The sequence below is a fragment of the Oncorhynchus clarkii genome, chromosome 2, assembly GCF_045791955.1.
Source record: "Oncorhynchus clarkii lewisi isolate Uvic-CL-2024 chromosome 2, UVic_Ocla_1.0, whole genome shotgun sequence".
Classification (NCBI taxonomy): Eukaryota; Metazoa; Chordata; class Actinopteri; order Salmoniformes; family Salmonidae; genus Oncorhynchus; species Oncorhynchus clarkii.
Window position 1 is genome coordinate 74,039,386 of NC_092148.1, and position 13,981 is coordinate 74,053,366.

At 41.3% G+C, this 13,981-nt stretch overlaps 1 protein-coding gene across 19 annotated transcripts in view; it reads left to right on the plus strand.

Moving 5' to 3' along the window:
* Positions 1-13,981, plus strand: part of LOC139373398 (casein kinase I-like) — a 70,541-nt gene that overhangs the window by 41,370 nt on the left and 15,190 nt on the right. For 10 of the 19 annotated variants that reach the window (XM_071113952.1, XM_071113885.1, XM_071113928.1 and 7 more), the window contains exons 5-8: positions 1,784-1,935; positions 2,064-2,298; positions 11,665-11,750; positions 12,070-12,154. In XM_071113952.1, coding sequence (XP_070970053.1) covers positions 1,784-1,935; positions 2,064-2,298; positions 11,665-11,750; positions 12,070-12,154 — 558 coding nt within the window. The remainder of the gene's footprint in view (positions 1-1,783; positions 1,936-2,063; positions 2,299-11,664; positions 11,751-12,069; positions 12,155-13,981) is intronic. The other 9 variants (XM_071113893.1, XM_071113936.1, XM_071113961.1 and 6 more) reach the window with 1 other exon arrangement.

Here is a 13,981-nt window from a genome sequence, read left to right on the forward strand (position 1 = left end):
CAGTGTCAACAGAGCTGCCATGTTTTTTTTCCAAATGGGTGACCTCACCTTGAAGTGTATCAGAATTCACAACCGCATGAGGACTCATTCATTTTCCTGGTGGTTGAAGCATTTCAGTGATGTCCTCCTGAAGCACTCTTAAGTAACATTTAAGTTATCATAAGGAACTTTTAGCCTAGACACCACAATTAGTGACTAAAATGTGCTAGTTCAAGGGGATATATCTGAAATCCACCCTCGCTCCTCTACTACTGATAAACGCACAAGCTCACCCATCGTACTCGTCCAGAGCCTTTTTTGAGATGGCAAATCGCTCATTTTGTTGCTGGGCTCAGCTCGTTCAAGAAACCCCACACCAGTGATGTTATTGTCAGGTTGTAACAGATTTATCCACTCTAGAATTCCCAAATTGTATCCCTCCACCCCATGCATTTATCAGCTTGCCGCAAGCTTCTCCGTTCTTAATAGGTTTTAGCAGAAATTCTCCTCTACTGTCGAATTGTTTTGCAGTACTGGCTATGGAAATTGGAGGTTCAAGTTGAGTTTCATGACCCTTGTTATTAGCTTCCCCAGGTTCCTCTGGGCAGCATCCCCCTCTGTTCCTCCTGAGATGGATACAGCAGATGGCCTCCAATGGCTGAAACATACAATTCAGTACAACACTCTGCGACATGACAAAGCCCAACCTAACAGCTTGGGCCTTCTTTAGTTGCCACCTGTGAAGTGCTGAGACGAGCAGTAGTTATAATTTGCAGAAGTCCTGCATGTGACTAGGACAAACTACATTTAAAAAATATATAAATGCAACATGTAAAGTGTTGGTCCCATGTTTCATGAGCCAAAATAAAACGTACCAAAGATTTTTCATACGCACAAAAAGCGTTTTCCTCTCAAATGTTTTGTCAATTTGTTTACATCCCTAGTAGTGAGCATTTCTCCTTTGCCAAGACGTGTGGCATATCAAGAAGCTGATTAAACAGCATGATCATTACACAGGTGCACTTTGTGCTGGGGACAATAAAAGGCTACTCTAAAATGTGCAGTTTTGTCACACAACACAGTGCCACAGATGTCTCATTTTGAGGGAGCGTACAATTGACATGCTGACTGCAGGAATGTCCACCAGAGCTGCTGCCAGAGAATTTAATGTTATTTTCTCTACCATAACCCGTTTCCAATGTTTTAGAGAATTTGGCAGTACATCTAACTGGCCTCACAACCGCAGACCATGTGTATGGCATCGTGTGGGTGAGCGGTTTGCTGATATCAACGTTGTAAACAGAGTGCCCCGTGGTGGCAGTGGGGTTATGGTATGGGCAGGCATAAGCTACCAGCAACGAACACAATTGCATTTATCTATGCCAATTTAAATGTACAAAAATTCCATGACGAGATCCTGAGGTCTGTTGTGAGAACTTAATTAAAACAAATAGTCATCTTTGACAAACAGATGCATATCTGTATTCCCAGTCATTTGAAATCCATTCATTAGGTCCTAATTCATTTATTTGACTGATTTCCTCATATGAGCTGTTACTCAGTAAAATCTATGAAATTGTTTCATGTTGCATATTATATTTTTGTTCATTATAATTACAGGTAGAGCATCAAATGGGCATGTGAAGTCTACTGCAACGCCCTCACGCATATACAAAAAAAATATGGAACACCCTGCATAATCTGAACTCCAAATTATGCTTATCATACGATTATCAACTGATAAGTGGATTCAGTTTAAATGAACTTCTCTCTAAATCAAATTCCCTCTATCTTTCTCTCTCAGCAGAGGGTCTTCCTCAGGTCTTCTACTTTGGGCCATGTGGGAAATACAATGCCATGGTTTTGGAGCTGCTGGGTCCCAGTCTAGAAGACCTCTTTGACCTCTGTGACAGGACCTTCTCTCTTAAGACCGTTTTGATGATGGCCATTCAGCTGGTAAGTTCAGTTAGCATCCAAATGATGAAGAATCTTATTTTCATTAATTATATGCGTGTTCTGATTGTATTTGCCAATGTGTCCACTTGTGCATCTGTTTGACTGTCACACACTTCTCCACTCCTCAGCTCTCCCGGATGGAGTACGTCCACTCCAAGAACCTCATCTACCGAGACGTGAAGCCAGAGAACTTCCTCATCGGGCGGCAGGGGCACAAGCAGGAGCACATCATCCACATAATCGACTTTGGCCTGGCCAAAGAGTACATCGACCCCGAGACCAAAAAACACATCCCCTACAGGGAACACAAGAGCCTCACAGGGACCGCCCGCTACATGTCTATTAACACCCACTTAGGAAAAGGTAGGGCTACAGTACTGCTCCACTCTACCACACAATTTAACTTGTCGCCTCAACTTCCCTGAGTGGTACTTACATGGATACAGTATAGGCTGCTCTCTCATATTTGATTGGTTGAACTCTACAATTTGAAGGGCATTGCCTTTGAGATTTTTGTAACCTGTGTACATACAGTGCATTCGGAAAGCAGTCAGACCCCTGGACATTTCCCACATTTTGTTACATTACAGCCTTATTCTAAAATTGATTAAATATATTTTTTTTCTCACCAATCTACACACAATGAATACCCCATAATGATAAAGTAAAAACAGGTTTTTAGGAATGTGTGCAAATTTATTACAAATAAGAAACAGATTATTTTTACACAGTATTCAGACCCTTTGCTATGAGACTTGAAATTGAGCTCAGGTGCATCCTGATTCCATTGATCATCCTTGAGATGTTTATACAACTTGATTGGTCCACCTGTGGTAAATTCAATTGATATGTCATGATTTGGAAAGGCACACATCTGTCTATATAAGGTCCAACATTTGACAGTGCATGTCAGAGCAACAACCAAGCCATGAGGTCGCTGGAATTGTCAGAGTGCCAAGACAGGATTGTGTCGAGGCACAGATCTGGGGAAGGGTACCAAAACATTTCTGCAGCATTGAAGATCCCCAAGAACAAAGTGGCCTCCAGCATTCTTAAATGGGAGAAGTTTAGAACCACCAAGACTTCCTAGTCCTGGCCAAACCTGAGAAATCGGGGGATAAGGTCCTTGGTCAGAGAGGTGACCAAGAACACAATGGTCACTCTGACAGAGCTACAAAGTTTCTCTGTGGAGATAGGGGAACCTTCGAGAAGGGCAACGATCTCTGCAGCACTCCACCAATCAGGCCTTTTTAGTAGATCGGAAGCTACTCTTTAGTAAAAAGCACATGACAGCCCGCTTGGAGTTTGCCAAAATGCACCTGAAGGACTCTCAGACCATGAGAAGCAAGATTCTCTGGTCTGATGAAAGCAAGATTGATCTCCGGCCTGAATGCCAAGCGTCACGTCTGGAGGATACCTGGCACCATCCCTACGGTGAATCATGGTGGTGACAGCATCATGCTGTGGGGATGTGTTTCATCGGCAGGGACTGAGAGGCTAGTCAGGATCGAGGGAAAGATGAACCAAGCAAAGTGCAGAGATCCTTGATGAAAACCTGCTCCAGAGCGCTCTGGACTTCAGACTGGGGCGAAGGTTCACCTTACAACAGGACAATGACCCTAAGCACACATCCGATACAACACAGGAGTGGCTTCCTGATCAAACATCTCTGGAGAGACCTGAAAATAGCTGTGCAGCGACGCTACACATCCAACCTGACAGAGCTTGAGAGGATCTGCAGAGAAGAATGGGAGAAACTCCCCAAATACAGATTTGCCAAGCTAGTAGTGTCATACCTAGGGTGGCAATATTACATTGTTTTCCTGAAATCCTTGTTGGCGGTTTCCCGGTATCAGGAAGAAGTGAGCAGGAAATCTGAAATCCTCCAACCAGGATTTTTGGAAAACCCCGAATTTATTGAAAGTTCCTGGAATTTTGCAACCCTAGTCATACATACGGGGCGGCAGGGTAGCCTAGTGGTTAGTGTTGGACTAGTAACTGGAAGGTTGCAAGTTCAAACCCCCGAGCTGACAAGGTACAAATCTGTCGTTCTGCCCCTGAACAGGCAGTTAACCCACTGTTCCTAGGCCGTCATTGAAAATAAGAATTTGTTCTTAGCTGACTTGTTAAATAAAGGTAAAACAAAACAAAAATACTCAAGGCTGTAATCGCTGCCAAAGGTGCTTCAACAAAGTACTCAGTGAAGGGTATGAATATTTCAGTTTTTTTTAATTTATTTTATTTGCACAAACTGTTTTTGCTTTGTCATTATGGGGTGTTGTGTGTGTGTGTGGATTGATGCGGGACGAAAAATAATAATTTGCTTAATAATATTGAATACATCAAAACTAAGAAATTACAGCTATGGAATCATGTAGTAACCAAAAAAGTGTTCAAATCAAAATATATGTTATTTGAGATTCTTTAAAGTAGCCACCCTTTGCTTTGACAGCTGAAATTTTGAAATGGCGTCCACTTCTAGGCCGAGTTGCTGTCATGTTAAATATTCGCTATTTGTCAATTATTTGCCTCACAGTGGACTGATGGAGCTCAAACCTTTGAGATTACTTTATAGCATCCCCAGACTGATGTGCTGTCACTATCCTCGTCCTGATGTCCTCTGAGATCTCCTTTCCTCTCGGGATGGTGTGCTTTGAATTCACCAGGATGGGTAACACCAAACTGACCAGGTTTCTTATCTCTATTTATCAGTCCCGCTCAAACTCTTTCTTTTTGATCTCTCCTTTGATTGGTTCATTTGGTACCCAATTATTTACCCAACTTCTTCCGTTTAAGAATGATGGAGGCTACTGTGTTCTTGGGGATCTTCAATGCTGCAAACATTTTTTGGTAACCTTCCCCAGATCTATGCCTCGATACGATCCTGTCTCTGAGATCTATGGGCAATTCTTTCGACCTCATGGCTTGGTTGTGGCTCTGACAAGCACTGTCAACTGTGGGACCTTATATAGACAGATGTGTGCCTTTCCAAATCATGTCCAATCACTTGAATTTACCACAGGTGGACTCCAATTAAGTTGTAGAAACATCTGAAGGATGATCAATGGAAACAGGATGTACCTGAGCTCAATTTTGAGTCTCATAGTAAAGGGTCTGAATAGTTATGTAAACAAGTTTTTTATTTATTTTTATCTTTAATACATTTGGAAACATTTCTAAAAACCTGTTTTCGTTTTGTCATTGTGGGGTATTGTGTGTAGATTGAGGATTTATTTTATTTAATCGATTTTAGAATAAGGCTGTAACATAACAATGTGGAAAAAGTCAAGGGGTCTGAGTACTTTCCGAAGGCACTGTGTATATAAATGCAAAAAAAGAAACGTCCCTTTTTCAGGACCCCCCAAAAATTACACCTTTTTATTTAACGAGGCAAGTCAGTTGAGAACACATTCTTATTTTCAATGACGGCCTAGGAAGGGTGGGTTAACTGCCTTGTTCAGGGGCAGAACGACAGATTTTCACCTTGTCAGCTCGGGGGACCCGATCTTGCACCCTTACAGTTAACTAGTCCAACGCTCTAACCACCTGCCTCTCATTGCACTCCAAGAGGAGACTGCCTGTTATGTGAATGCAGTAAGCCAAGGTAAGTTGCTAGCTGGCATTAAACTTACCTTTATAAAAATCAATCAATCATAATCACTAACTATTGAAGTCTAACTACACTAACTACACATGGTTGTTATTACTAGTTTATCTAGCGTGTCCAGCGTTGCATATAATCGATGCGGTGCGTATCGTTGTTCCAATGTGTACCTAACCATAAACACCCATGCCTTTCTTAAACTCAATACACAGATGTATATATTTTTAAACCTGCATATTTAGCTAAAGGAAATCCAGGTTAGCAGGCAATATTAACCAGGTGAATTTGTCAGGGTATATGCAACAGTTTCTGCCGCCTAATTTGCCAGAATTTTACGTAATTATGACAAAATATTCCTGTTACATTGCACAACCGTTAATGTTATGACTAATGGAGGCCACCCCTTAGAATAAATACAGAACGGTTCCATATTTCACTGAAAGAATAAACATCTTGTTTTCGAGATGATGGTTTCCGGATTCGACCATATTAATGACCTAAAAGAAATCCAGGTTAGCAGGAAATATTAACCAGGTGAAATTGTCACTTCTCTTGCATTTATTGCACACTGTATATGCAACAGTTTGGGCTGCCTGGCTCATTGCGAACTAATTTGCAAGAATTTTACGTAATTATGACATAACATTGAAGGTTGTACAATGTAACAACAATATTTAGACTTAGGGATGCCACCCGTTAGATAAAATACGGAACGGTTACGTATGATAGTTTCCGGATTCGACCACATTAATTTCTCTAGGGTAGGGGCAGCATTCGGAATTTTGGATGAAAAGCATGCCAAATTAAACGGCCTGCTACTCGGGCCCAGAAGATATGATATGCATATAACTGGTAGATTTGGATAGAAAAGACTAACGTTTCCAAAACTGTTAAAATAGTGTCTGTGAGTATAACAGAACTGATTTGGCAGGCGAAAACCTGAGAGAAATCCATTCAGGAAGACGTTTTTTGGGGGGGTTTTGTAGTTTTCTATTCAATGCCATTACAGTATCCATGGACTTAGGACTCAAATTGCAGTTTCTATGCCTTCCACTAATGTCAACAGTCTTTAGAAATTATTTCAGGCTTGTATTCTGATAAATGAGGGAGTAAGACCGGTCTGAATGAGTGGACCCTGCCTTGTCAGTTTTTTTCATGCGCAATCCCGAGAGTGCCTTTCTTGTTTACCTTTTATATTGACGACGTTATTGTCCAGTTGAAATATTATAGATCATTTAGGCTAAAAACAACCTGAGGGTTGTATATAAACATCGTTTGACATATTTCTATGAACTTTACAGATATAATTTAGATTTTTTGTCTGCCTGTTTTGACTGCGTTTGAGCCTGTGGATTACTGAAGAAAACACGTGAACAAAACGGAGGTTTTTGGATATAAAGAGACTTTATCGAACAAAATGAACATTTATTGAGTAGATTAATGTCTTCTGAGTATGAAGATCACCATATGAAGATCATCAAAGGTAAGGGATTCATTTTATCTCTATTTCTGAGTTGTGTAACTCTTCTGCTTGGCTGGTTACTGTTTGTAATGATTTGTCTGCTGGTCTATGTATGCCTAGGTATGCTTTTGCCGTAAAGCATTTTTTAAATCTGACACCGTGGTTGGATTCACAAGAAGTTAATCTTTAAACCTATGTAAAATCTGGGTTTTTTTTCTGAATTTTTATAATGAGTATTTGAATTTGGCGCTCTGCAATCTCACTGGATGTTGGCCAGGTGGGACTTCAGGCCTATCAACTCCCGAGATTGTGGCTGGTGTAACCGATGTGAAATGGCTATCTAGTTAGAGGTTGCGCCGCTAAATTAATGAATTGTAATCTGATTTTAGACATGATAATGTCTTCAGAAGAAAAAACAAACAAAAGTACGCCTATTATTAAAATTTCAAGTAAACAATATGATTTAATGTTTGTTCTCTTGGTGTCGCTGGCTCCCTTTTCTTCCCTTCCTTCTTCGGTTTACCAGCTCTTCATCCATCCATCCTCTGGCGTGCTCTCATCACTGTCGATAGGGGCTATCTGAAGAAATCAGCCAAGACCTCAGAATTTTTTTTTTATACCTCCACAAGTCTGGAAATTGATCCAAAGTATGAACCAAACGCCTTACTTGATAGCTACCAACCCAAATAGCTAGCTAGAACTAGCTAGCAGTATAAAACTAGCTAACAGTATAAAAACAATGTACACTACTATTGGGTGCATTTCCCAAGTCTCAGAGCGAGTGACGTTTGAAACACTTTTAGTGCGCACCTTGCTCTGCAAGGGCCTCGTATTTTGTGGAGTGATGGGTAACGATGCTTCGAGGGTGGCTGTCTGTGTTCCTGGTTCAAGCCCAGGTAGGGGCGAGGAGAGGGACGGAAGCTATACTGTTACACTTGCAATACTAAGGTGCCTATAAGAACAAAGTTATATTAAATACAAATGGTTTAGAGAAATAGTCCTATAAATACTATATTAACTACAACCTAAAACCTCTTACCTTGGAATATTGAAGTCTCATGTTAAAAGGAACCACCAGCTTTCATATGTTCTGAGCAAGGAACTTTAAACGTTAGCTTTTTTACATGGCACATATTGCACTTTTACTTTCTTCTCCAAAACTTTGTTTTTGCATTATTTAAACCAAATTGAACATGTTTATTTATTTGAGGCTACATTTTTATTGATGTATTATATGAAGTTAAAATAAGTGTTCATTCAGTATTGCTGTAATTGTCATTATTACACATAAATCCCCCCAAAAAAATTGTTGGATTAATCTGCTTTTTTTGGTCCTCCCAATAATCGGTATCGGTATCTGCGTTGAAAAATCATAATCGGTCGACCTGTAGCACAAACCCACTGTCGCTGGACCAGATACGACTGGCAAAAAGGGCTCTTCACTGACGATTCGCGGTTTTGTCTCACCAGGGGTGATGGTGGGATTCGCGTTTATCGTTGAGGGAATGAGCGTTACACCGAGGCCTGTACTCCGGAACGGGATCGATTTGGAGATGGAGGGTCCGTCATGGTCTGGGGCGGTGTGTCACAGCATCATCGGACTGAGCTTGTTGTCATTGCAGGCAATCTCAACGCCTGCAATGACAACATCCCCTTCCCTCATGCGGTACCCTTCCTGCAGGCTCATCCTGACATGACCCTCCAGCATGACAATGCCACCAGCCATACTGCTCGTTCTGTGCGTGATTTCCTGCAAGACAGGAATGTCAGTGTTCTGCCATGGCCAGCGAAGAGCTCGGATTTCAATCCCTTTGAGCATGTCTGGGACCTGTTGGAACGGTGGGTGAGGGCTAGGGCCATCCCCCCCCCCCCCCCCCCCCCCCCCCCCCCCCAGGTGCTTTGGTGGAAGAGTGGGGTAACATCTCGCAGCAAGAACTGGCAAATCTGGTGCAGTCCATGAGGAGTAAATGCACTGCAGTGCTTAATGCAGCCGGTGGCCACACCAGATAGTGACTTACTTTTGATTTTTGACCCCCCCCTGTTCAGGAACACATTGTTCCATTTCTGTTAGTCACATGTCTGTGGAACTTGTTCAGTGTGTCTCAGTTGTTGAATCTTGTTATGTTCATACAAATATTTACACATGTTAAGTTTGTTGAAAATAAACGCAGTTGACTGAGAGGACGTTTCTTTTTTTGCTACGTTTAGGTATACAGTACCAGTCAAAAGTTTGGGCACACCTACTCAGACATAGACACAAACTATGAAATAACACACATGGAACTCACAGAATAACCCAGCCATTTTTCCAGCCAAAGAGAGGAGTCACAAAAAGCACAAATAGAGAGAAAATGAATCACTAAATTTGATCATCAGATGACACTCATAGGACTTCATGTTACACAATACATGTATGTTTTGTTCTGTAAAGTTCATATATCCAAAAATCTTACTTTACATTGGCGTGTTATGTTCAGTAGTTCCAAAACATGTAGTGATATTGCAGAGAGCCACATGAATTCACAGAAATACTCATTATAAATGTTGATGAAAATTCAAGTGTTATGCATGGAACTTTAGATACACTTCTCCTTAATGCAACCACTGTCAGATTTCTAAAAAACTTTACGGAAGAAGCATAATCTGAGAACGGCACACAGAGCCCAAACCAGCCAGAGAAATATCCTCCATGTTGGGTAGTCAACATTAGTCATAAATAGCATTATGATCTTCCTCAGAATGCATTCCCAGGAATCGCAGTTCCACAATAAATGCTTGTTTTGTTCGATAATTTCCATTTATGTCCAAATAGCTTCTTTTGTTAGGGCGTTTGGTAAACAAATCCAAAAGCGCATTCAGGTCCAGTAGGACAAAAAGTTATATTACATGTCATAGAAACTTGTCAAACTAAGTATAGAATCAATCTTTAGGATGTTTTTATCTTAAATGTTCATTAATGTTCCAACCGGAGAATTCCATTGTCTGTAGAAAAGCAATGGAATGAGAGCAACCTCATGTGAAATGCGCGTGACTGAGAACGAGGCTGCTGGCAGACCCCTTAGTGAAACAGCTCCCACCTGGCTCCCCTTCACATGAGAAGCCTGAAACAACGTTCTAAAGACGGTTGACAACTAGTGGAAGCCTTAGGAAGTGCAACATAACCCATATCCCACTGTGAATTCGATAGGGGCTGAGTTCAAAAACTACAAACCTCAGATTTCCCACTTCCTGTTTGGATTTTTTTCAGGTTTCTGCCTGCCATATGATTTCTGTTATACTCAGACATCATTCAAACAGTTTTAGAAACTTCAGATGGTTTTGTATCCAATAATACTAGTAATATGCATATATTAGCATCTGGGACTGAGTAGGAGGCAGTTCACTCTGGGCACGCTATTTATTCATCCAAAAGTGAAAATGCTGCCCCCTATCCCAAAGAAGTTAATGCATTTGAGCCACTTGTGCTGTGACAAAGTAGGGGTGGTATACAGAAGATAGCCCTATTCAGTAAAAAGTCCATATTATGGCATGAACAGCTCAAATAAGCCAAGAATAACGACAGTCCTTTACTTTTAAGACCTGAAGGTCAGTCATCTGGAAAATTTGAAAGATTCTTCCTGCAGTTGCAAAAACCATCAAGCGCCATGATGAAACTGGCTCTTGAGGACCGCCAGAGGAAAGGAAGATGCAGCGTTACCTCTGCTGCAGAGGATAAGTTCATTACAGTTACCAGCCTCAGAAATGGCAGCCCAAATAAATGCTTCAGAGTTTAAGTAACAGACACATCTCAACATCAACTGTTCAGGGGGGACTATGGGAATCAGGCCTTCATGGTCGAATTGCTGCAAAGAAACCATTACTAAAGGACACCAATAAGAAGAAGACTTTCTTGGGCCAAGGAACACGAGCAATGGACAGTAGCCCGGTGGAAATCCGTCCTTTGGTCTGATGAGTCCAAATTTTAGATTTTTGGTTCCAACCGCTGTGTTTTTGTGAGACGCAGTGTAGGTGAACGGATTATCTCTGCATGTGTGGTTCCCACCGTGAAGCATGGAGGAGGAGGTGTCATGGTGTGGGGATACTTTGCTGGTGACACTGTCAATGATTTATTTATAATTCAAGGCACACTTAACCACCATGGCTACCACAGCTTTTAGCAGCAATACGCATTTTTCAACAAGACAATGACCTATCACACCTCCAGGCTGTGGAAGGGCTATTTGGCCAAGATGGAGTGCTGCATCAGATAACCTGGCCTCCACAATCACCCGACCTCAACCCAATTGAGATGGTTTGGGATGAGTTGGTCCGCAGAGTGAAGGAAAAGCAGCCAACAAGTGCTCAGCATATGTGGGAAATCCTTCAAGACTGTTGGAAAAGCATTCCAGGTGAAGATGGTTGAGAGAATGCCAAGCGTGTGCAAAGCTGTCAAGGCAAAGAGTGGCTACTTTGAAGAATCTAAAATATGCTAAATGATTCCATGTTTTCTTTCGTAGTTTTGATGTCTTCACTATTATTCTTCAATGTAGAAAATCGTACAAATAAACTTTTGACGTGTGGAGATGTGTGTGCGTGTGGAGCAAGCCTTCCAACACAGGAGTATGGTAAATAGGCTATATACTGGTCACTGCTGAAAACGGACACCCCTCCCTTTTTGTTTCAGAGCAAAGTCGGCGGGATGACCTGGAAGCCCTGGGCCACATGTTCATGTATTTCCTACGAGGGAGTCTACCGTGGCAAGGACTCAAGGTAGGGGAGCTAGGCATGATGTCAGCTGGGTCATGTTCAGTAGGCACAAAATGGGGTGGTACTATCTGAGCTTGTCCAATAAGAAATGCTTGTTTTTTTGTTGCGAAGCATTTTGCTATGATGTGTGATGCGCTACTAGTTGTGATTCAAGGAGGGGGAGAGAGAAGGAATGTTCACCTAAAGGAAGCACAGGAGCGATAAAGTGGGTGATTGAAAGACTGGCTAGGAGGAGGGAAAGCGAAATGTAACATTGGGTTGAAGGGAGGGAGAAAATATGGCAAAAGTGTGTTTGGGCTCAATTTGTGCCTTCTACCTACAGGCTGACACCCTGAAAGAGCGATACCAGAAGATTGGCGACACCAAGCGCAACACTCCCATCGAGGTCCTCTGTGAAAGCTTTCCAGGTATTGTGCCAATCTTCCACCATGACACTAGTACATGCCTTTGAAATGGTTACATTTCCTAGAACACACACTTTGCACTGCATGTTATGGCAGTTAATAATCACAATAGAATAATCAAGAGCGAGCTGGACTTGGACTGGGGTTCTGCTAACCCCGTTCCGCTAGCGGAACCCCTCGCCAACAGCCAATGAAATTGCAGTGCGCCAAATACAAATCAACAGAAATCTCATAAATCAAATTTATCAAACATACAAGTATTAGGCACCATTTTAAAGATACATTTCTCGCAAATCCAGCCAGTGTCTGATTTCAAAAATGCTTTACAGCGAAAGCTCCACAAACAATTGTTAGGTCACCACCAAGTCACAGAAAAACTCAGCCATTTTTCCAGCCAAAGAGAGGAGTCACAAATAGAGATAAAATTAACCTTTGATATTCATCAGATGACACTCATAGGACTTCATGTTACACAATACATGTATGTTTTGTTCGATAAAGTTCATAATTTATGTCCAAATAGCTTATTTTGTTAGGGCGTTTGGTAAACAAATCCAAACGCAGGTCCAGCCGATCGTCGGACGAAAAGTTTAAAAAGTTATATTACAGGTCGTAGAAACTTGTCAAACTAAGTATAGAATCAATCTTTAGGATGTTTTTATCATAAATGTTCAATGTTTCAACCGGAGAATTCCGTTGTCTGTAGAAAAGCAATGGAACGAGAGCTACCTCATGTGAATGCGCGTGACTGAGATCGAGGCTGCTGCCAGACCTCTGACTCAATCCCCTCTCATTCGGCCCCCTTTCACAGTAGAAGCCTGAAACACCTTCTAAAGACGGTTGACATCTAGTGGAAGCCTTAGGAAGTGCAAAATGACCCATATCCCACTGTGTATTCGATAGCGGCTGAGTTCAAAAACTACAAACCTTAGATTTCCCACTTTTTGGATTTTTTCTCAGGTTTTTGCCTGCCATATGCGTTCTGTTATACTCAGACATCATTCAAACAGTTTTAGAAACTTCAGATTGTTTTCTATCCCAATACTAATAATATGCATATATTAGCATCTGGGACTGAGTAGGAGGCAGTTTACTCTGTGCACGCTTTTCATCCAAAAGTGAAAATGCTACCCCCTATCCCGAAGAAGTTAAGTTAGCAGAAGATGCTTCTTGGAGGACAGGCGCATAGGAGAGTGAATGATAGAGCATGTATTTGCAAGACACCATGTTTCCATCAACTTTTCATGCGGATGAATTTAGCTGTTGCATGACAAAATTTACAACTGGGCTGATGGAAACAGGAACTGTTGGTTTAATTTTAGAAATGCCGACAATTTATTCATTTGACATGGTGTCTTTTTGGGTCGTTAAAAATGAATTATACGAGAAATGTGCAAATATTGATATAACCATCATATTGAAGTAGTCACTCAATATTTTGTGTGGTCCTCCCACAACTTACACGACTCGAAAGCATGCAGTTTATTAGGCAACAGATTAAATACTATTCCAATAAATAGCGAGGATCTTATTCTGGTGACATGATGATTGACGCTTGGCTGCCGTTTGATAGATACAAATAATATCGCTCTTATCCATAATAATCTCATAATGTAGGTAGCCTACCTGCACTGTATCTGCGAGCTATTGGCTTAAGAGCATGTGCCAAAATCAGTGGGCACATTTGCTATATAAATCAAATCAAATTTGATTTGTCACATGCGCCGAATACAACAGGTACCTTAGAGTGAAATGCTTACTTACAAGCCCTTAACCAACAATGCAGTTTTAAGAAAATAACAAAAAAAAAGTAATAGATAAGAATAACAA